The sequence below is a fragment of the Ornithorhynchus anatinus genome, chromosome 5, assembly GCF_004115215.2.
Source record: "Ornithorhynchus anatinus isolate Pmale09 chromosome 5, mOrnAna1.pri.v4, whole genome shotgun sequence".
Classification (NCBI taxonomy): Eukaryota; Metazoa; Chordata; class Mammalia; order Monotremata; family Ornithorhynchidae; genus Ornithorhynchus; species Ornithorhynchus anatinus.
Window position 1 is genome coordinate 23,732,778 of NC_041732.1, and position 25,012 is coordinate 23,757,789.

At 42.3% G+C, this 25,012-nt stretch overlaps 1 protein-coding gene across 2 annotated transcripts in view; it reads left to right on the plus strand.

Annotated features, from left to right (window-relative positions):
- The window catches only part of LOC100074422 (solute carrier organic anion transporter family member 3A1), a 67,750-nt gene that overhangs the window by 33,132 nt on the left and 9,606 nt on the right, over positions 1–25,012 (plus strand). For both annotated transcript variants that reach the window (XM_029066239.2, XM_029066240.2), the window contains exons 4-7: positions 5,130–5,328; positions 7,638–7,776; positions 18,402–18,577; positions 23,009–23,073. In XM_029066239.2, coding sequence (XP_028922072.2) covers positions 5,130–5,328; positions 7,638–7,776; positions 18,402–18,577; positions 23,009–23,073 — 579 coding nt within the window. The remainder of the gene's footprint in view (positions 1–5,129; positions 5,329–7,637; positions 7,777–18,401; positions 18,578–23,008; positions 23,074–25,012) is intronic.

Consider the following 25,012-nt stretch of genomic DNA (forward strand, 5'->3'; position numbering starts at 1 on the left):
CATTGCTCAGTGTCTCACCTCTGTCTGTGGATTTTCGGGGCCACCCTGAAATGGAATCAAACTTGGGTACATCATTTGGAGCCTGGGGCTGAGAATATTGTGTGTTTCCAGTGCACCTATTCTAAGCCTCTAACTCCAAGACCCAGTAGTATCTGGAACTTGGCTCCATTGTTCCCTGCTCTCCCATTCACCCTAACAGGCAACAGAGGGAGATTTCCCTTCTCCACAGTGCCCAAGCTGAAGCTCTGCCTCAGGCCTTGGGCCTGCTAGAGTTATCTATTCTATTCTTCAAACTGTCCAGGGGAGGAGATTCCACATCCTTCTAAGGAAAGCCATTCCAGGATCTAAACCCTCTTCCAAGATTCAGGGGAGCATCTGATATGAGAGCACCCAACTCTGTAGCAAATCTTAAAGCTTTTAATGTGCTTCTTGGCATGGACACTGAAGGAGGATATGAGAATCACGCAGAATATCTACAAGCTCAGGGCTTTGGAGGGCAGAGGCAAATTGAAGCGGCTTCAGCTCTGGAGAGGTTATAGCACAAGGCAATCAACCCACTGCTGCCTGACACAGCAAAGGTCTCCAAGAGATAGAAGGCAGAGTTTGTCTCTTCATTTAAACATTCTGCCCTTCTATGTTATCCTCACACACACATAACTTCTTCCCACTTAAACTCTTGGGAACTGAAGAACTTAGTCTATCACCTCCTGACCCATTTACTTCCCTTCTTTAAATACTGATTTCCTTCCAGTCCGACTCAGCTGTTAACAGCCAGGAGGCCGTGCCAGAGAGCGGCTCTTACTTTTGGATTGATTTGGAATAGATTCTTAACAGGGCCCTGCCTCTTAAATTCCAATTGTCTTCTAGGCCAGAGATTCCCCCTTAACCCATGGCTATCCCAAAAGTTTGGATCAACAGAGTGCCCAGTGTATTGGGTATTTCAAACAATCCTTTGTATTTCTTGAGCTCTTGCCATGTGCAGAGCACTGAACTAAGGGTTTGGGAGAGTAAAATGCAATAGAGTTGGTACACAAGATCCCTGCCCTCAAGGAGTTTACAATCCCAACTTACGGGAAAGGTTCTTCCCTGAATCCCAAACCTCCCAGCCATCAAGATAACCAGTTGCATGTGGTGGTTGGCTCCAGTCCATATTCATTAGAAATTTGGATGCTGGATCATTCTGGCAATGGGGGCCCTGGAGCATCCCATATTCATCTGGGAGTAGACCCTGTTGATGGCTTTTGCCGGTTTGGAAGAGGGACATTTTCAAGCAGCACTAAAACCCCATTCACAGCCCTGGGCAAAGCCCCAAAGTCGTCAACAGATTGGACAGAGTTCAAAGAAGAGAAACAAAGATGATTAATGGGCTAAAGGGATTGATTAATGAGGGAAGGTTAAAAGAGCTAGAGCTGCATAAGTTAGCTTAAATAAGGATGGAATTTCATGGGGAGTTATGGTAACTGTCTCCCAGTATTAGAAAGGTGCATACATCAAGGAGGGTAACTATGGGCCTATAGGAAAGATACTATAAAAGAGTTGTCCTAGTCATTAACTGTTTAGTCAAACTTTTACCATGGAAAAGAACTAGGGTTTCTGCAAGGGTAGATTGGAATATCATCACTTTCAGAATAACTCAGGGAAGCAATGTGGCCTGGTGGAAAGATCCTGGACATTGGAGTCAGAGAAACTGGAGTCTAATCCCAGCTCTGCCATTTGTCTGTTGTGTGGCCTTGGGCAAGTCATTACCTGTTCTCCCTCTTACTTAGACTGTGAGCCTCATGTGGAACTTGATTATCTTATATCAATCCCAGAACTTAGTAGAGGGCTTGATACATAGTAAGAGTGCTTGGTACATGTAAGATCTTAACAAATCCCATAGTAATAATTGTGGTATTTGATAAATGCTTACTACATGCCATGCACTGTACTAAGCACTGGGGTGGATACAAGCAAGTCGCATATGACACAATCCCTATCCCAAATGGGCTTCAGAGTGTCAATTCCCATTGAACAGAGGAGTTAACTGAGGCATAGAAAGGTGAAGTGACTTACCCAAGGTCATACAGCAGACAAGTGGCAGAGCCAGGATTAGAATAATAATGTTGGTATTTGTTAAGCGCTTACTATGTGCAGGGCACTGTTCTAAGCGCTGGGGTAGATACAGGGTAATCAGGTTGTCCCTCGTAAGGCTCACAGTCTTAATCCCCGTTTTACAGATGAGGTTACTGAGGCACAGAGAAGTTAAGAGACATGCCCACAGTCACACAGCTGACAAGTAGCGGAGCTGGCATTCGAACCCAGGACCCTCTAACTCCCAGGTCCATGCTCTATCCATTATGCCTCACTGTTGCTCTATTATTATTACTATAACTATCCATGAGAACTGCAGGGCCAGAAAACAGGAGGCTTAGAAAAGCATGGTCAACCAAGATTCCTCAAAGAGTTCTCCTAGCTGCCTTCTGTTTTGCCATTTCTTGTGGTGACAGTTATGGAAGCCACTTCTCCAGAAGTCATCCAGACCTGCATAGGGATCTCCCCACCTTCAAACCTCATTAAAATCACCTCTCCCACAAGAAGCCTTCTCCAACTAACCCTCATTTCCCCTACTCCCTCTCCCTTCTACATCATCCTTGCACTTGGATTTGTACACTTTATTTACCCCACCCTCAGCCCCACAGCACTTACGTACATATCCACAATTTATTTTAACGTCTGTCTCCCTCTCTAGACTTTAAACTCATTGAGAGCAGGAAGCATGTCTACCCGCTCTGTTACAGTGTACTCTTTCAATTGCTGAGTCCAGCACTCTGCACACCGTAAGTGCTCAGTAAATGCCATTGAATGATTAATTGATTGATTGATCAAGGCCTCAGACTGCAGCTGATTGATTCTCCTACTCAAGAGGTAGCAGATGAGTGATTTACAATCTAACATTTCCTCTAGCCTACAGATAGATGGCTTTGCAGCCAGCACCTCTAGCTCAAAATGTCTCTTATTTCCTCCCAAACCCCCTCACCACCTAACTTCCCATGCAATTGCCAATAAAAATTATTAAGCAAATCAATGTGCTTACTGTGGGCAGAACACTAAGTATTTGGGAGAATATATTAAAATGGAGTAGGTAGACTAAAGTGTACTATCTGCTTTGTCCCATAAACCTTGATTCTTGGTATTATTTTAGACCCATTGTTCTCCTTCAATTCTCACAGAAGCAGACCATGGGCCTGGGAGTCATAAATACCTGAGTTCTAATCCTGGCTCCACCACTTGTCTGCTGTGTGACCTTGGGAAAGTCACTAAGCTTCTTTGTGCCTTAGTTACCCCATCTGTAAAATGGGACCGTGAGCCCTATGTGGGGCAGGGACTCTATCCAACCCAATTATCTTGTATCTATCCCAGAGTTTAGTACAGTGCCTGGAACATAGCACTTTAGAAATACCAGAATCATTACCATTATATTATTTAGTCTTTGCTAAATCCTGTCACTTTTGGTACCCCGGAATTTTCTGGCTCCAGGTCTTCCACTCCATCTAAACAGCCACCCTGATCCACATGCTTGTCACAGACTTCCAGCTCAGCCACCTCACTGACTGCTCTCCTTGTCTTCAATATTTCCCCTCTCCAGTCTATCCTTCATTCTGCTTCCCTGATCACTTTCTAAAATGTAGTTTTGCACACATCTCCCCACTTTTCAACTTCCAGTAGTTAAGCATTCCAATCTGCATCAAACAGAAACTCTTGACCACTGGCTTTAAGGTTCTTCATTAGCTCTATCAGGTCTTCCCCCACAAAACCCCAGCTTGCTCTCTGTTTCTCCCAAGCTAATTTTGCTCCACTGTTCTCTTCTCTTCCACCTTCCACCCTTTGATCACCATCCTTCTTCCTTCCTGAAACTCTCTCTGACTTCAACTCTGCCAGACCACAGGTCCTCCCGTCTTCAAAACTTCCTTGAAATTCTACCTTCACTAGGAGGCATTTCTTGATTAATTTTTTTCTCCTCAGCTCCCACCCTCTCAATTACCCCCTCAATTATCATCTCAACAATTATGTGCACATAGCAGCCTGTAACATTTAGTCCCATATCAGTTTACACATCTACTATTTAGCCATTTGTTCACATATCAACCTTTCTATTATCATTTTCCTCTTCTAAGTAATTTGTACTCTATCTCTCAGCTGTTCTATTGTAAACTCCTATAAAACAGGGATTGTGTCTTTTCCATTAATTTTACTCACCCAAATGCTTAGCACAGAGTAGGTATTCAGTATGGATTCACTATGGATTCACTATGTGAATTCACTATTCAGTATGAATTGATGTCTCTTGAAAGCAAGAAAAAACAACTCCAGTCCCTGGTTTTAGAAACGAATAGGCTTCAACAGGCAATATTAACCTTTACATGTAGAAATAAAACATGAAAAGGTAGTCTCATCTAGTAAAATAACAGTCAGTTCTGCAGCCTTGCAGATTACTAATCACCCAGAGAGAAAAACTATTTATTGAGTGAGGAATCATTCTGGATTAATTTACTATGATTATTTTATTTTCATTATTATCATTATTATCATTACTATCACCATTATTGTACTAATAAGTGCACAGTCTTGGCACATAGTAAATGCTTAATGAGTACTATTCATTCATTCATTCAATAGTATTTATTAAGCACTTACTATGTGCAGAGCACTGTACTAAGCACTTGGAATGTACATATCGGCAACGGATAGAGACAGTCCCTGCCCACTGACAGGCTTACAGTCTATTATTATATACCAACCACTGTTCTAAACACTGGGGCAGATGCAAGATAATCAGGTTGGAACAGTTCCCCTTCCCACATGAGGCTCAAATTCTAAGTACTTATGTTTTATGAAGTAAATTGAGTTGATTTTTTTTTAAAGTAGACTGGTAAATTCTAGGATCTTTTAATGAGGTCTGAAGAATTGAATGAATCACCTCTTTGCTGTGGTTGGTACCTTATAATGTGTTAGATCCATCACTGGAACTCTTGTCATTAAGTGTGAACTATTTCTGGAGAAATATATTTGTTCTTTGGGGCTGATATGCCTTGACTGTCAGCCTTCTAGTTCCTCCAGGAACAATCTTTGATCCTTTCTTTCCCTTCTAGGGATGACTGCTATTCCATGTGCATGTCTGGGGATCTTCTTGGGAGGCCTCCTCGTGAAGAAGCTCAGTCTTTCTGCTCTAGGAGCCATTCGAATGGCCATGTTAGTTAACCTGGTGTCCACGGCTTGTTACGTCTCCTTCCTGTTCCTGGGCTGTGACACGGGGCCTGTGGCTGGGGTTACTGTTCCCTATGGAAACAAGTGAGTATTGGGGTAACATGGATGGGGTGGTATCCCATGGGGAAGAGAAAATATAAGGGAGTCAGCATGGCCTGATGAAAAGAACATGGGATTGGGAGTCAGGGGTCTGAGTTCTAATCCTGGCTCTGCCACTCACCATGTGGTGTGACCTTGGGCTTCCTCCTCTGTAAAATGGAGATTTACAACCTGTTCTCCCTCCCTTTTCAATTGAGAGCCCCATGTGGGATTTGATTATCTTGTATCTTGGTACATTTGGTACAGTACTTGGCACATAGTAAGTGTTTAACAAATCCTACAGTGATTCTTATTATTCTTACCCATCTGAGTATGTGGAGAGCAGATACTCAAATCTTTGAACCAGAACCCCATCCCTAGCCATAGCAACAGCCAACAACATGAAATGGCATTATCATGGCCATGCTCACCAGCCCACCCCATTTTCCCCTCTTTTCTGAGCAGTGAAATAGCAGTCTAGGGCAGTTCCCAGTAAATGACTTTGCATGGGAATTTGACCTCAAATGGGTAAACAAACAAATCCTTACCTATAAACTGACTGGTCTTCTGACTTGCTTGTTTCAACTTGTAATTTCAATCAAATAGCAAACTAGCCCACTATTCTTGCAGGTCCCAATCCTTTGGGTGAGGTTAGGTTATGCTTTAATGAAATCGGGCCCTAGTCCAAAGCAAATCATTTTTGCCCATAGATGTGGTGGTCTGTGGGCCCCAGAGACTGTGGGAGATAGAGGACTTGAGTTTTAATCCTGGCTCTACCACTTGCCTCCTGTGTGACCTTGGAACAGTCATGTAACTTATCTGGGCCTCAGTTTTCTCATTTGTACAATGAGGATTTAATTATCTGTTCTTGCTCCTACTTAAACTGTGAATCCATGTAAGACAGGGACCATGTCTTTTATCTGCCCTAGTTCTGTGTGTAGTTCTTGGTACATAATTAACACCTAACAAATATTACTATTATTATTACTGTTGTTGTCATACATATAGCCCTTTATACCTAGGGCTATACCACCCTTCCAGGGCCATGGTGAACCTGTTTATGTGACTGATCATACCCCCTTCCTACTAACAAAATACAGTATTGAGGATGCAGGTGTATCGTATCTTTATTTGGTAGTTATTTTCTATAGGCTCATTTCTTCTCTCCCTGGGCATAACTGATATGTATAAATATATGACATGTAGGGAAGAAAATAAGAAAAAGCATATAAATCCAACCACACATATGAAGCTGTAAAATAATTGTGACTGAGGAAGGCTCTCTAAAGACTAGGATCTTTTTGTCTCTTCAAATAGCCAGTTCATCCATCAATCAATCACTCAGTCAGTGGTATTTATTGAGCGTTTGCTGTATGCAGAGCACTGTACTAAGCACTTGGGAAATTGCATTACAAATACTTGGAAGACACGATCCCTTCCCACAGTGGGCTTACAATCTACAGGGAATAGGTTGGAGAGAGGAGAAGTAAGTCAGGGAAGACCTCCTGCAGAAGATAAGATCTCAGAAGGGCATTAATAATGGGTCTGCTGGATGTGAAAGGAGACAGAGTTCTGGGTAGGAAGGAGGAAGTGAGGAGAGGGTTGATGGTTGATAAAGCTAGAGAAAGGGGAAATGAGTAGGTTGGTGTTAGAGGAGGGAGGTGATCTTTCACTTACGTTGCTAACAGTAGCAGCCAGAGTTTCAATGAGACGTATTTGACTGCTTTGCCCAAACAGGTCAGATCTGGGTCATTGTGGATATTGTTCTCCTGGACTCTAAAAAGGGCTTTTCCTTGAATCTCTGATCTCTTCACAGTCCTCCAGAATGTCCTTTTCCATAATTGGATTTCCTGGAGGTGGTAACATCCTGAGTCAGGGCCCCCATTCCTTTCCTTTGGTTTTTCCAGAACTGTTTTTGACCTACAATGGAGATGTTTGCTGAGTCCAACTCAGCCAGGACCTACAATTATTCTCTGAGAATAGGTTAGTCCGTCTGAGAGGGGACTGATCAAGTGTAATGCCTATCCAGAAGAAGAACAGTTGGACATGCCTATGGAGTGTACTGCCCACAGAGATCTGAAAGGCAGAGCTCCTTTCAAGGAGGAGCTAGACATGGGCTTACTGAATCTAGTTCTTCACCGGAAAAAAGGAAGGATGGAGAAAAAGAGGACTTTGACCTCCTCCCCACAGCCTCCTTTCTTACCAACTCTTTGTACTAGATGCCCAAATATTAATGGACTGAATGAACATGTTCCTTTTCTTGGGGAAACTAGCTGGATTATTTGGGTTTTGTTTTGTTTTTTTCTCTCTTCCAGCTCAACACCTGGCGTAGCCCTGAACCCATATTCCCCATGCAATAATAACTGTAAATGCCAAACTGATTCCTTCACGCCGGTTTGTGGAGCCGACGGGATCACCTACCTATCTGCCTGCTTTGCTGGCTGCAACAGCACGGTAAATATGGTTTATTCTCCACTTCTCCAGGAGGGGGGAATGGCGATGGGAGGGATGGGGAAAGAGTCCAGAATGGGAAGCTGTCTGGGAATTGAGGTGACTAGGGTGGTCTGACTCCTGACCTAAGAATCATCTTCTCCCAAAATAAGAAAAATTCATTTTAAAAAATGTCTATTTTTGGAGAATTTTCCCCAGCTACCTTTCTCTTCTAATTAGGAGCGTCCTCAAGGGGCTGGAAATACTATTCAGGTTTTCAAGAATAGTCTATATCCAGAATCCAGATGACTTTAAAGAACTTATGCTGATATCTATAGCCCAAAAATGCAGTGGGAGCTATTTACCAATCAGTTTGATCATTCAGTGGTATTTACTGGGTGCTTACTGTGTGCAGAACACTGTATTAAGTGCTTGGAGGGGAGTACAATACAATAAAGTGGTAAACATGATCCCTGTCTTCAAGGAACTTAGATGATAGATTTTGGGGCAGTGGCATTTTCAATATTTTTTACCTGTTTCCTCTGGCCCCTTGTTGCTTTCATTGGTACTAATAATAATAATACTTATGGTATTTGTTAAGTGCTTACTATGTGCAGGGCACTGTTCTAGGTGTTGGGGTAGATACAGAGTAATCAGATTGTCCCACGTGGGACTCACATTTTTTAATCCCCATTTTTACAGATGAGGTAACTGAGGCCCAGAGAAGTTAAGTGACTTGCCCAAGGTCACATAGCAGACAAATGGCAGAGTCAGGATTAGAACCCATGACCTCTGACTCCCAAGCCCATGCTCTTTCCTCTAAGCCACACTATTAGAGGTTCCAGCATCCAGCTGTGGGCCCTCTTCAAGATCTTCCTCTCTTCCTTTGCCCCATAAGGCCCTTTTTGTTTGGGGTTGTTGGCAGGGAGGGAGAGTGGAGCAGAATTAATTTCTTGTTCCTGTTTCACTCAACCCTGCCTCAGCAGCAGCTATCTTCCTGCCAGCTACCTCAGGGCTATCCACAGACAAATAAAGGACATCCTCCTTTCCTGGTACCCACCTGCCACTACTGGACCAAAGTCTGGGAAAACCACCCTAGCTTTTCCAATAGATCTGTCCTTCAAAACCTTCCACATCCCCTATAGTATCCCTAAGCTTGGTGACATAGAATAGATTGAATCTACTAGTAGAGCTGTCCTTCAGTTCGAAGATAATACTAGCCAAAGATTGAATAGCCGTTGGGCCTACCTCAACCTCTGCTTTATTCCAATGGTGAAGGGAAAGGGTTAAATAGTTGGAACAAGACTAGAAGGTCTAAGTGAGTGTGAGAAGCGCTGCAGAAATCATTAACACTATAATCCGTTCCTCCGTGAAAATTCTAAGTCCTAAAGTTTCAGGACAAAGACTTGTTCATTCTTGAAGGGGAATTTATCATCATCAGATCCATCCTTATCCTCTGGATTGTAAGCTCTTTATCAGCAGGGAATGTGTTTACTAATTCTGTTGTACTCTCCTAAGCACTTAGTCCAGTGCTCTGCACATAGTAAATGCTCAATAAATACCACTGATTGATTTATTGATTGATTTCCCCTGTCTCTTTCTTTATCCTTTCCCCTCCTTATTTCCCTCCTCTCTTCCTCTCCTTGTTCTTTAGAATTACTCTTTCTTCCTCATCACTATTTTGATGTGGGCCAGAGTCTAAAAAATATCAATAAATGCTAGGCACCAATAGGAAGGACATAAAAACAAAAACAAAAGGGAGAGTTTGGACTCTATAAAATTGTGGTGCAGATATTCCTGAAATACAGCACTGCTTTTAAAGAAAGACACACTTGGGTGGTAGAAAGTACAGAGAATGGCAAACAAGGTCATCGGGTAGAGAGAGCAACTTCCATAATAAGCCTGGGGACGATGTAGACATTTATAAAACCACAGTCGTTGTGGGTAGGGTCAACCAGAATTGCTATTTACCAGATCCCACACCACCAGAGCAAAGGGGTAACCCACTGAAGTTTGAAAAGATCAAAGGAAACACATCTTCCTATAGGAGGTGGTATGCAAATGAACTTATCCATCCATCGATCAAACTTATTGATGGTGTCTATTGAGTGTCTGTTAAGTGTAGAAGGCAGTAATTAGTGCTTGGTATAGTGAGCTATAAGCAAAAGACACAGTTCTCACCCCTGGGGATTTTACAATCAATTGGATTAGTATTGAAATGGAAACTACCTTGTTACCAGAAGAAGCTTTTGCAATTGGGAAACATGAGGAAACTCAAGAGGAATTTGTTCATTTCAGGGACAGGAGGCCCATAATGAGCTACTAGATAGAGAGTTAAAAATGTGGAGGTGAAAGTTAGGAATGTTAAATGTCTGCACCATAATCCATTAGGATGGATGTCAAAAAGGACAATCATCACATAACTGGTTACAGAACACTGGATGGATGGGCCAATGGTTTTATCCTTAGTGCTATCCATGTAGGCAGGAAATGTGTCTATCAGTTCTGTTACCTTGTACTCTCACAAGTGCTTAGTACAGTGCTCTGCACATAGTAAGTGCTCAAGAAATGTGATTGATTGATGGGTTGTTTTCCTATTGCTAGCCAACTGGGGAGGGGATTGATAAAGCAATAACGTCATGAATCAGAAAAGGAAGAAATAGAGCTGATATATTTCTATTTTATTTTAATTAAGTTTTTGTTGATTTAACATTTGAATTGCTCCCTTTATTAACATTTTCCAACAAGGAAGATGGATGAGAGGGTGTGGGGAAAGCGATTTTAAAATTTGATTAAAAAGCAATTTTTTAGGTGAATGAAAATGATTGAAAAAGGATCGAGCATTGGCTTGAATAAAAACTCTCATGTCATGATTTTCTGTGACAACAATTCCATTAAAATTTTAATATCGGAAGAATTATATTGTAAATTAGTCTTTGTTATTGTCTTGTTGCCGGAATTAAATTAACTCAATATATAGTGCTGTCCTGAGACTAAAGTAGTCTCTGTTTCAAAAATTCACTGACCCAAAAAAATATTGGGGGATGGGGGATGCATTTTTCCTGATCTTGCATGTTCAGAGGGTCTGATTAAATAAAAGCCTAACTGGGTATAGTGACTGCTTTCAGCTGCTGAAACAGCAAAGCAGCAGAATCCAATTACCCCGATCTGCTTTTCCCTCCTTTATTTGCAAAACTATATTGCATTAAGATCCCCCAGCTTCCACTCCAATTATTTATTTTTCCCCAACACTCTCCATAGGGCCTTTCTCGAGCCTGAGGAAAGGCTAATCAGAAGACATGCAGTCCAAATGGAGAACGCTGTCCACTCACCCCTTCAGGAGCAAAGAACAAGTGAGGGTCAGTCTCAAGTGTTAGGGATAGGGAGGTTCCCGGTGCAGGGAACCATATCAGGCTTTAAGGCAGCAGAGGGAAGAGGACTCTCAAGAGAAAACTGCAGTGATGGTTATAGTTTCCATGACAACTGTCACAACCCTCCCCACTCCCCTCACCAGCCCCAGGGCCATTGAAATCACGTCTGTTTGCCTAGTTTTATACCTGACAGACTATTCCTTGTTTGGAGTTAAAGGAATAGGGGTCGACATAGGAGTGCTCAATGTTTTTGCGTCCCATCAAGTGGTTGGGTGGCCACTGGTGGCTCTAGGAAATACTGGACTTCCCATTGCCAGACTGGAAGTAATGCACATAGGTTACCAACGTTTCATTAATGATGCAACTCAATAAAATGGCATAATTAGCCATTTTATTTTCCCTCCCAAGTACCTGTCATTCAGCATTGCTTCCAAGCCCCCAGGGTCGAGTGAAAGGAGTAGGGCTGGCAGGAAGGTGGAAGTTTAAAATAGAAAAAGAGAACCAAAGACGCCCGATGATGTATCAGCCTGAAGATAGCTCGACTTGTAACCAGGCCAGATCCATGGCCACCCTAGTTGGTGGCCACTGACTCTGCCCTCTGGCCAGAAATGGGAGCCACCTTATAGAGGCATGCCAACAGGGTAGACATTAGTGGACTTAGGCTTCGCTAAAGCCCCCCTCAGACGCTGCACCAAGTTTGAACTGGTTCTGCCCTGCTCGAACAGGTTTTAGGACCACCAGACTGCTGGCAAGGAGACAAGCAAGTGGCCCGTAGATCCATTCGCCAGCCTCCACCATGCTTGATTTTCAAGCACCTCTAACTGACTGGGCTACTTTCAATCTTCCTCCTCAGGCCCTCTGTTGTATTTGGATCTTGCCTCTCTTGCAACTTGCAACTTGTATTTGGATCTTGCCTCTCTTTTGTTTCCCTTTTGTTTTTTCCTGTTTGTGGTGTAATTCCCGCGTGGCTGAACTGAAGATCCCTGCTTCTGGAAGGTTTAGGGCTAGAGATCTTGATCTTGATCAGACATAGGGATTCCAGTTAGAAGACTGGAATCTTCTAATTGGGAAGCAGCGTGGAGAGAGCACCGCCTGGGAGTCAGAGCACCTGGGTTCCAATTCTGGCTCCGCCACTTCATTTATGTATTCAGTTGTATCTATTAAATGCGTACTGTCTGCACTTGCCTCCCGTGTGACCTTGGGCAAGTCACTTAACTTCTCTCTGCTTTAGTTTCCTCAACTGTAAAATGTGGATTCATTACCTATTCTGCCTCCTTCTTAAACTGTGAGCCTTGTGTGGGACAGGGACTTTGTCTGACCAGATTAATTTGTATCTACCCCAAACACAGACAGACATAAGAACATAAATCCTGAACAATGCCATTAGTATATTTAGCCAATTATTTTGTCTTCAACAGTAGCACCGGGGTGTTTGGAGGAACCATATAATGATAGCCAATTTGAATATCCAGCCAGGATTGGATCATCTAAATTTCTGAAACTTTCCCCTCTACATCCATAACCATTTTTTTATGGTTATTTGTTAAGTGTTCATTATGTACCAGGCACTGGGGTAGATACAAAATATTCAAGTTGGACCCAGTCCACGTCCCACTTGGGGTTCACAGTCTTAATCTCTATTTTATAGATGAGGTAAATGAGAAACAGAGAAGGTCAGAGAATGCAACCAAGATCAAACAGCAGACAGGTGGCAGAGCTGGGATTAGAACTCCCAAACCCATGATCTAACCAATAGGCCATGCTGCTTATTCCTGACTCTCAACTCACCTGCCCCCATCCCCTTTGTTCATAATGTTCTTCCAATTTGGAACTCCCTTCCTCCTCACGACAGACAGACCACAGTTCTCCCCACATTCAGGTCCCTCCTAAAATCCCACTTGCAGCATGCTTTCCCCAACTGGTTTCCCAACACCCTTAACCAAGTCTAGTACCCACCTAGCACTCATAGGAGAACCAGTGAGGCTTAGTGGAAAGAGCCCAGGCTTGGGAGTCAAAAGATGTGGGTTCTAGTCCCGGCTCCACCACTTGTCAGCTGTGTGACCTTGGGCAAGCTGCTTAACTGCTCTGTGCCTCAGTTACCTCATCTGTGAAATGGGGATTAAGAGTATAAGCCCCATGTGGGACAACCTGACTACCTTGTATCTACCCCATCGCTTAGAATAGTGCTTAGCACATAGTAAGAGCGTAACAGATACAATTATTATTATCATACATGTATTCTCAATCAATGTATTTTTACCCATATAATTGTAAATATTTGTATTAATCAATCACTTAACAGTATTTATTGAGGATTTACTCTGTAGAGAGCCTATTACAGAGTGCTTGGTAAAGTACAATCCCAGCTCTGCCACTTTTCTGCTGTGTGACCTTGGACAAGCCACTTAACTTCTCTGTGTTTCCCTGTCTCATCGGTGAAATGGGGATAAAGACTATGAGCCCCATGTGGGACAACCTGATTACCTTGTATCTACCCCAACACTTAGAACAGTGCTTGGCGCATAGTAAGCGCTTAACAAGTACCATCATTATTATTACAATAGAGTAGGAAAACATGACCCTTTGCCCTCAAGAAGTTTAGAGAAGCAGTGTCACCTAGAATATAGAGCATGTGCCTGGCAGTCACAAGGACCTGGTTCTAAACCTGGCTCCACCATGATTCTGCCATGTGATCTGGGGTAAGTCATTTTACTTCTCTGAGTCTCGGCTACGTCATCTGTAAAATGGGGATTAAGACTGTCAGCCCAGTGCGGGATAGGGACTGTGTACAACTCAGTTGCCTTGGATCTACCCCAGAGCTTAATACAGTGCCTAGCACATAGTAAGCGCTTAGCAAATACCATAATTATTATTATTTTTATTACAGTCTAGTGGATTTTATGTTTGTCTCCCTAGTAGAGTGTGAGATCCTTGTGGTGTGGGACCTGGTTCATTTCATTATTCTGTACTTCCTAAATGCCTAGAACAGTAGCACCACACCAAGTGGGTGAAAAATTGTGCTACTTCTACACTACTCTAATATACATATATACTCCCTTCCTCTTTACTTTTACTTTACTTTATATGCCCTTACACTTTACTTTCAAAAGTAATTATTCCAACGGGGCATACACTATCAAGTAGCGAAAAAAAGTCAAAAGGGACCAAGATGGCTGTTGAAAAGCCTACATTTACAGCCTTGATTGTAAGCTTGTTATGGGCAAGGAATGTGTTTGTTATATTGTTAAACTGTACTCTCAAGAGCTTAGTAGAGTGATCTGCACAGAGTAAGTGTTCAATAAATACGACTGACTTACTGACTGTCTGACTGCACTTGGGAAATCGGGCTGTTTTTCGGGACAAAACCTGGATGGAATTTCTCGAATCTACTCACCCTGTTGCTGGGTATGGTTTAGTTTTCATCTGAAAGTTTTTGTTTCATGATGCCAATTAGGATATTTATTTTATAAAGCTAGAGAAGATCCTGGAAAGGGAACAATTCAAAAACGATGGGCTAGTTTGGTCTGAAATAGCCCTGAGGGGAAGCCAAATTGCCATATCAGGCTGGAAACCTGGAATCCAGGTAATGGACTGTCAAGAGGGTCTCATATATATTCTAAAGCTATGGCCAACCAGGGCATTTAGAGCCCCTGAATGCTGCCTTCTTGGCTGTGCTTGTACCCTTCAGATCTCTTCTCTCTGTTCCTTCCTCACTTTCTAACTGGAGTGGCTGGTGCAGACAAATTAATTTGCCTTGATAATGGCCACATTTTCTCATTCACCTGCTCCTGCTGACGATTCAGTTCTTCTGCAGTGACAAAGCTACGGTTTCAGGAGTATCAGAGTTAAAGGTGGGAAAGACAGTACTTTCATTTCAGGATTTTTTTTATTTTATTTTTTTTTAGTCATTATTCTTCTGTCAGTGACCCTGCAAGTGAGGACAGAGACAGTATTTCTTTTTGCTGTTTTCAATTTCCCCTTTGGCTTGAGGCATATGGATTTCAAACCCAGCTCTTAGTGATGAGATTTCAGGGCTTTGTAGAGTAATACCAACCCAGTGTGGGCCAATCAGGAGGTGAGATTCTAAGCCACAAAAAGACAATGATAAATTACAATGGAATTCCTATGGAACTACAGTGAATTCTGAAAGAATCTATAAATGCCTATCACCCATAGCAAAATGTTACCATTCAAAGTACAAAGGCAGAATTCATTGTTTGTGGGGTCCCTGTCTATCACTGTGCCAGTTATGGGCATGTCAGCCACAAAAGGTCAAAGATCTCATGAGTAAGAGCTTAAAGTAAACCAGATAGATTACTGTTCTGTCAGATGTCCCCTCTAAACTACACAAGTGTATCTTGAAATGTCATGGAAATCACTATTTCTTCTTACACCCAGTGATTTTCAACAGAATGAGCATCCCAATACTTTTAGTAACCCCTGCTCGAACAAAGTTGCTTGTGCATTCAGAGAATGGGAGGAAATATATATATACAGAAAGCCAGTTTTCAGTGGTCTGTTAATACCTTTCATTAGCAGCTTTAGTCCCAGCCTCCTTAAAAATTATTTTTAATAGCTTTGAAATTTACAACTTGAGAGATATTGAGTCAGAAAGTAAGACAGCAAAGCAGTTTGCATTTGTTGGTGCTACTGAATCACTTTTGAATTTCATTCCACTCCTGTAATTTGAAATGAAAAGATACTGGATGTGTAACCTCCCTCATCCTAAGAAAATTATTAATCAAAAGTTCCTGCAATAAGTGATTTTTTAACCCTCCATTTATCCTAGGTCATGGATTCTTTGTATTTAAAAAAAATCTCCATGGTTGCGTGTTTCTGAATGGAAACGTGTCTCAATCTAAATTAACACCTGAATACATAATTGGAGTAAAATTATCCAAGTGCCATTTTATTCCTCTTTCATCACTTTCTTCACTACTTTATTTGAAACTCACAATCAAGAGATTAAGAAACATGCATTTCCTCTTTCATTATATCTCAGTGATCTTAGGGTTTGCCAAATCTCTGTTCTGGGTTCAAAAGACAAGGACTCACTACTGATTGGAGTTCCAGCTTTTCTCTTTGGTGTCATAACGAAGGCACCCAGAACAGCCTAAATATATCTCTATCTTCCTTCTAAACCATAATGACTTCTTTTTCTTTTTCTACAGCTATGAGAAGGGGTGGGGGATAGGAGAGAGGAGGCAAATCTCAAGTAAATAGAGGAGGTTTCACATTTTTTCTTCAAAACCGTATTCAATTCTGAAGTCTGTGATATTTGTGACTCACAAGTAAAAAAGTCCAGAATTTAGTGGAGATCAGTCTATCTGTAGATTTTCAAGGGCCAGTCAGACACTCTTTTTTTTAGCATGAGATATTTCTGGATCACCTGTAGAAAGGTATCTCTGACTAAAAGTGATTGGAGTTCAATAAGTCAATCAACCTGTATTTGTTGAGTGCTCTCTGTGTGTAGCGCACTGTACTAGGCACTTGGGAAAGTACAATAGAGTTAGAAGACATGGTCCCCACCCTCAAGACACTCTATCTCTCTGAAGCTATTCGGTAGCATAATTATAATAGTGATAATGAGATCTGTTAAGCGCTTATCTACTATGTGCCAGGCACCATACTAAGTGCTGTGGTATATACAAGATCATCAAGTTGGACACAGTCCATCTCTTACATGGGTCTCACGGTCTTAATCCTCATTTTATAGATGAGGTAACTGGGGCACAGAGAAGTCAAGTGACTTGCCCAAGGTCACAGAGCAGACAAGTGGTGAAGCCCGGGTTAGAACCCAGACCTTTCTGACTCCCAGTCCTGTGGTCCCTAAACTAGGCCATGCTGCTTGGAACATGTAATAGGCTGAGGGAAAGAGAGAGAGAAGACAAGAAGGGAAGGGCAGAAAGAGAAAATTAAAGTAAAAGGGAGACCTTTGTGACACTTTTCTGATTGAGCACATGACATGAAAGCCAAGCAGTTGGGGGAAGATAAAGATTACATCATTTAAGATTGTTTTCCTTTTGTTTTCATTACACATCCCTGCACTTTATCTCAGCACTAGAACTGCCCCACAAAACTCTTTTCTCCTCTCTGCACATTTGAAATTCCACATTGTCAGTTCAGGACTCTGTGCCTAGAAAACAAAAGTTATTTGCTGCAAACCCTTCTAGAATGATCAAATTTTATATGGTGATGTTTTTCTTTCTTCTGATCTTATATTGATCAAGTTTACCTTGTTTGGCTCTGGCTTTGCTCTCACCATCTTTTCCAATCTAGATGGAGTCCAATATCCCTGATTATTTTCCTCTAGTATACAGACGTTTTCTTCTACACTTTTCCCTTTGTTTCTTGGCTCACAAAAGGCATAAACTCCATGAGTGAAATTACAGTCCCTTTCGGTCAAGGTTCCAAATTAGGTAATGGACCAGCAACATTGAGCAGTTTATTTACCTCTTTCAGAACACCCCAGAGTAATCATAACTGAAAAGAAGAGAGGACAAATTGCTAAGAAATTGTAATGTTAATGGGACAATGTTTTGTCATAATGTAGAAATACAACTTAGAAGGGGGTTTGTATGTCTCTAGCAAAATTTAATTGAGGGATTTTTGTAATGTAAAATGAAATAAAGTACTGTGGTCTGGTGGATAAAGCATGAACCTGAGAATCAGAGGACCTGGGTAATATTCCCAGATGTGTCAATTGCTTTCTGTGTGAACTTGGGCAAGTTGCTTAATTTATCTGTGCCTCAGTTTCCTCAATGGTAAAATGGGGACTAAATACCTGTTCTCCCCCCTACTTAGACTGTTAGTCCTGTGTGGGAGAGGAGCTGCCCTTAGAAAATACAATAAAACAATATAATGAAGATGGAGAAAGCTAAAATATAGAAGGTTTTCTCATCATAAATATTTCTGCACCAAAACAGTGGTGGGTGTTTGGGTATATGGGTAACAGGGTAAGAGAGAGAAAAAGGTAGGGTATGGGGACAGGAAGAGGGAGGGGGAAGAGAGAAAGAGGTAGGATGGGGAGAGAGTGGAGAAGAGGGAGCGGGGTACAGAGAAAGAGGTCAGATGAGGGAGAGAAAGAGGGAGGAGAGGAAGAGGGGAAGAGAGAGGATGTGGGCTTTTTCAAGCTGCCTTTTGACAAAATCATTTATTAAAGGCTAATTAATGGAACATGACAGCGAGCATAATTGCCAGTTGACAGCTCCCCCTGATGGAGCTCTTCGGATATGAAGTGTGAAAACCCGAGGTTGAGCCCCTTGTCTTCCCTTTCAGAATCTCACCGGCTGCACATGCCTCAGGTCCGTCCCGGCTGAGAACGCCACAGTCGTTCCCGGAAAATGCCCCAGCCCGGGATGCCAAGAGGCCTTCCTCACATTCCTGTGCGTGATGTGTGCCTGCAGCATGATCGGCGCCATGGCTCAGACCCCATCTGTCATCATCCTCATCAGGTTAGAGCAATGCCTGACCACCTCTCCGGACATCAGTGGCCCAGAGCCTATCTCCTTTTTCTTTCCGTGACAAAGGAGCACACTGCCCCAAGACTGTTTAAGAGAGTTACTGAGCTGACAGACTCAAAAGCAAAAATCTCCCTGCACTGGATGCAGTCTAATTTGCAGCGGTTGAGTAAGTTTCCCCAACCCCACAAATTCTTCGAGGGCAGGGATCATGTCTACTCATTCCGTTTTACTCTGCCAAGTGTTTAGTATGGAGCTTTGCCCAAGGTAGGTGCTTAATCAGTGTTATTATTTGGACAACTGTTACCTGAAAGAAAGGGAAGGGCAGCCAACAATCAATCACTGGTATTCACTGAACACTCCCTCTGTGCAGAGCCCTGTTCTAAACAGTTGAAGAGTGCAGTGGTTAGGTAGACATAATCCCTGCTCCAAAAGAGTTTGCAGTCTAGCAGACTCATCTAAAAGAAATGGGGAAAAACTCACCTTATGTACTGCCCCTTGTCACCCACAAAAATCCTTAGGTCCAGTAAGATTGACTCAGAAACAAGATTTATGACTAGGGTTCCCAAAGATCACTTGGAGGTGAGCTGGAGATATATGATTTCATTAAACAAACAAACCAAAAAACCACAAACAAGCAAAGCAGAACAAAACAACAATAAAAAATCAACAGGTGGTCAGTCTGTTTCTCTTCCAGCTCCAATAACTCCATGTTTCACACATGCTTGCAAAGGTAAGTTTTCTAATATGCATATTGAGACAAAAGCCCTTTATTCAATCGAACTATTGTACTCTAACACCAGACACAGATGTGCCCCGCAGGTAAATGCAAGTTGTACTTTGTGTCCTGCATCATGGTTGTACCCCATGTCTTCCTTTGATTTGGGTTATCCAAGGTACTTTAATGGCAGAATTCCATGCACAGCACAAAGGCAATTAGAAGCTGTAGGGAGGGTAATCTATTTCCAATAAAGTTATGTCAGTGAGACCTGCATTTGCTCATGATTGGATGTGCAATGGATGCATCCTACAGGACAAAAGTCTCCCTCTGGGGTATGAAATGAGATCATACCATCTTGTTCATTTCTACTCCCTCCATCCACAGGGCCTAAAACAGGGAAATCAAATTTCAAATGGCGAAAATATACCAGGAGGAATAAGCTTTTTGTTAGGGTAAAATTGCCTAGCCCTGAGTGTCTATTATACAAATATCTTCAAATGAACTAACCTTGAGATAAAAGTATTCAGAAGGGGAATCAGGAAGAAAATAGTCATCATAAAGTAAGTGGCATTGAGGTGCAATATGTGTTTCTTAGCTTGGATGTTTCTCGGCTTGGACTATCATAAAGCGGATTTCCTATCGGAACCCTTGGGTATTTATTAAACAGCAATTAGAACAAATACACAGACTCTCGCCCCTTGAGGGTCAGACATCAGGGCTGTCATAACCGATTAAAGATTTCTTCTCCTCAACCAATTAGAAATGTGTCAGGTGTGCCCTGCAGATAGGCCTGGAAGTTGGACCCTGATGGCTGAAGACATTTTCTAATAGCTCCTGAGAAGTGTTCAGAATTGCCCAGTTCAGATTTCCCTGTGTTTTTAGGAGAATCTGAACATATTAATGTCTTTAATCACTATGGTTTCCCCTTGGAAGTATCTTTGCTATGCAAAAAGAGTTTTTTGTTTTTCTGACAATTGGTCCCAAGATAAGTAGAGGGGATGCCCTAAGAGGTGGGGTGCTGCCCCTAACTAAATGAGCAGTTTCAAAAGCCCTCTTCCTTCTTCCAGACCTTCTTTCTCACAACTCCTATCCCCACTCACTTATTGAGGGAAAGCACCGTGGCCTAGTGGATAGACCACGGGCCTGGGAGTCAGAAGGACCTGGGTTCTAATCTCCTTTCCACCACTTGTCCGCTATGTGACCTTGGCCAAGTCACTTAACTGCTCTGTGCCTCTGTTACCTCATCTGCAAAATGGTGATTAAGCCTGTGAGCCCCATCTGGGACATGGACTGTGTCCAACCTGATTAGATTGTATCCACCCCAACACTAGAGAAGCAGCGTGGCTCAGTGGAAAGAGATCGGGCTTGTGAGTCAGAAGTCGTGGGTTCATATCCCAGCTCTGCCACTTGTCAGCTGTGTGACTGTGGGCAAGTCACTTCACTTCTCTGGGCCTCAGTTACCTCATCTGTAAAATGGGGATGAAGATTGTGAGCCTCCCATGGGACAATCTGATTACCCTGTATCTACCCCAGCGCTTAAACAGTGCTCTGCACATAGAAAGCGCTTAACAAATGCCAACATAAATATGTTCCAGGCATATAGTAAGTGCTTAATAAATACCATTAACATAATAAAAAAGAGCAGAGGTCTGGAAGTCAGAGGATGCGGGTTCTAATCTTAGCCCTGTCACTTTCCTGCTCAGTGACTTTGGGTCTGTCATTTAACTTTGTACCTCAATTTCTTTATCTGTAAAATGGGGATTCAATCAATCAGTAAATATTTACTGAGTACTTCCAAAGTGAAGAACACTGTTCTAAGCTCTCGGGAGAGTACAATACAATAGAGTTGGAAGATACATCCTCTGCCCATCACAAATACCAGTTCTATCTCCTACTTAGATTTTGAACCCATTGTAGGACAGGGACTGTGTCCAACCTGATTATTTTGTATCTGCCCCAGTGTTTCTTACACTGCTTTGCACATAGTAAGTATGCACATAGTAAGCACTTAACAAAAAGTGTTACTAGTACTGGTATCTGTTAAGCTCTTGAGGCAACGCAGAGCATTGTATAAAGGGCTGGGAGAAAATACACAAGAGTAAATTAGATTTGGTCCCTGTCCCCTGGGGGTCTCACAACCTAAGAAGGACTTATAATTATTATCATTATAATTATTATCAGCATTACTATTATTACTGTTATTTTTATACCTATAGGTGGAATTTCTAATAACTTGCCCATTTCAAGTGATTTTATCCTTCCCAACTGTTAAAGTGCAAGCTCCTTGTAGGCATAGATTGTGTCTCATGTTTTTCTTGTACTTTCCAGAGTCCTTTGAATTTTGCATTGTACCCAACAGGTACTCAAGCAATGCCATTACTACTATTAAAGAGTGAAATCCACTCCTTTAGAAAATTCCTCCTGACTTTACTCCATAAGGCTCCTGAAACTGTTCAATATCTCTGGTGTTTAGTTTTGGTTGTCCATAGATCAGTGGTATTTTTTGAGCACTTACTCTGTATAGAACATGGTTTAATGGAAAGAGCACGGGATTGGGAGTCAGAGGTTCTAATCCCACCTCTGCCACTTGTCAACTGTGTGACTTTGGGCAAGTCACTTAGCTTCTCTGTGCCTCAGTTACCTCATCTATTAAATGGGGATGAAGACTGTGAGCCCCACGTGGGACAACCTGACTACCTTGTATCTACCCCAGTGCTTAGAACAGCGCTTGGCACATAGTAAGCACTTAACAAATACCATTATCATTATTATTATTACTGAGGGCCTGGGAGAGTACAGTACAGTAAGAAGATAAGTAGATAAGTACATTGCTTCAAACAGTGCTTTGCACATAGTAAGCACTTAAGAAATACTACATTTTTAAAGTTGTTATTGTTATTGTTATTACAGGAGCTTACAATCTATTGAGTTGTGTATCTATACTTTTTTAAGTCCATGGGTCAGTATCCCCAAAGCTCTCACTTTTCTAGATCAGCCTAGGGAATGATACACAGCCAGGAATAGTATAGATGATATAAGTGAGAAGTTGTCTTGTGAAGAACTATTGTAAGATGAATGTCTGTTTGGTGGACTCAGTGCCATTCTCAATTAAGATTGGTTATAATTTTCAGCTATCTTTCCAATTTAAAGTGAGTTCAGAAAACTAATTTGAATGAATGAACAATGGTAGGGTACCTGCAGGTCAAGGCATCAAACCCATGCTGATTTGGCTGATTCAGGTAATGTAACCTGAAAATGACAAGTTGGTCATTTATCTGTAAGATTTCCCACTCTAGCATCTCATATTTCCTCTGAAGCTTGAAGGACAACATTTTCTCTCACCACCCACTCTCCTGAAAACTCAAGCCCCTTATCCCAGCCCTCCAAAATGCAGAGGTTTGAAGCGGTGATTTAGTAAGAGAAAATTTGCATGTTTTTACTGTCAGTGATAAGATTAGCTACATACTATTAGCAACAAGGTTAAATTCCTACATTTATGTATCAGCAGTTGCAATTATTTTTCAGACTCTAGGCAGCAAAAACAACAAAAAAAAAGGTTTTTAATGATTTTCTGAAGAAAGGACAAAGTGACAGGAGGATTTGAAATGACAACAGAGTGTGGTTGGGGGGGTGGGGGGTGTCTGTTAATTAAAGTGTTATAGAAGTATCAATTTACCTTTTTTGTTTTTCTTTCCTTTGTACAGGACAGTCAGCCCTGAACTCAAGTCTTATGCTCTGGGGGTTCTATTTCTGCTTCTTCGTTTGTTGGGTAGGTGTAATCAAATTGCTCAAGTAGTTTCAATTGAATGTTTAGTAGTAAGCGAGCCAGTTCAGGTAAAATCCATTGTTCATTGGGCTGTCTCTGAAGTGTAATTTTCACTTGCCATCCCCTATCCCTAACCCACTCTGTGGGCACCCAGGATATGTGCTCCTGAATGGGTTCCAGTGGTTTATCCCCTTCCCCCTGAAGAGTGGAAAGAAGGAACTCCAGTAATCCCTCTCTCTCCTGTTGTCCCGGCCACCTCTCTCATCCCTTCAAGAGAAAGGAACATCGACACTGAGGAAAAAAGGCCCCATTTACACTGGGTGTTCATTATGAATGGATGAGCTTTACAGGTGAGCTATTCATGGAGCTGCCAGCCAAAAGGGAGACAGTAACTCTCCCCACCTTCCAAGCCTTATTGAAAGCACATCTCCTGCAAGAGGCCTTCCCTGACTAAGCCCTCCTTTCCTCTTCTCTCACTCACTTTTGCGTCAGCTGGACTTGCTCCCTTTATTCATCCCCCTTCCCAGCCCCACAGCACTTAGGTACATAGTACAGTGCCTGGCACATAGTAGGTGCTTGAGAAGCAGCGTGGCTTAGTGAAAAGAGCATGGGCTTGGGAGTCAGAGGTCACGGGTTCGAATTCTGACTCTGCCACTTGTCAGCTGTGTGACTTTGGGCAAGTCACTTCACTTCTCTGGCCCTCAGTTCCCATCTGTCAAATGGGTATGAAGACTGTGAGCCCCACGTGGGACAACCTGACTAAGCTTGTATACACCCTGGTGCTTAGAACAGTGCTTGGCACATAGTAAGTGCTTAACAAATACCATCATTATTATATCTGTAATTTATTTATTTATGTTAATGTCTGTCTCCCCTTCCAGACTGTAAGCTCGCTGTGGGCAAGGAATGTGTCTGTTATATTGTTATATCATACTCTCCCAAGCGCTTAGTACAGTGCTTGCACACAGTAAGTGCTCAGTAAATACAATTGGCTGCCTGAGGGGCCAGCTCCCACAGTATCACCAGTGGAGGAAACGTTGGCATTCTTCTTGATTTCCCCTTAGACTGTGAAACCCACATGGGTCAGAGACTGTGTCTGACTTGATTATCTTCTATTTACCCCAGTGCTTAATACAATGCTTGACGCCTGGTAAATGCTTAACAAGTACCGCAGTGATTATTATCATTACTGTTATTCTCAAAATCCCAGACTTGGATACAGAACCTTTCCCTGAGCTCTCTGAGCATGGCTACCTGGGGGTGAACCAGAGAAGACTTGGTACTAGGCAAGAGCTGGGCTCAATTTTGAGATCAATTTTGTGTCCTTTCACTCTTGAGCAGGGGAGTAAGGACCCCAAATTTACCAGCCTATGTCATTTACCAGCCCACCATCTCCTTAACAGGAACATAGGGAAATCAAAAAATGCTTTAGATTTTTGCTTTTGGCTCCACCTGTTTGGTTTTTTTTTTAATGTGGAAAGGATTCAGAGTTTCTCTGGGGGTTTTTGCTAAAACGTGGAATTAAAATCTCCTAGCCCACTTGAAGGGATTGCATTCTCTTTCCCTCTATAATGGAAATTGCTTCTGATAACTATGAAAAACTCTCAACAGGATCAGGGCATTTGGGGAATGAAAGGCCTGCTAGAGGTCTGAAGGAGAGAAACTGCACTAAAGCATAGGAACCCTTGCCTAGCAGAGGTACATTAGCCTTGCCAAAAGCTACCAGCCTATTGACCCTGGGAATGTAACAGTTTGACCTGGTCAAGAGGAAACAGCATAGCCTAAAAGAAACAGCATGGCCTAGTGGCTACAGCATGGGCCTGGGAGTCAGAAGGATCTAGGTTCTAAACTCAGGTCCACCACTTGTCTACTGTGTGACCTTAGGCAATTCAACGAACTTCTCTGGCCTCAGTTCCCTCATATGTAAAATAGGAGTTAGGCC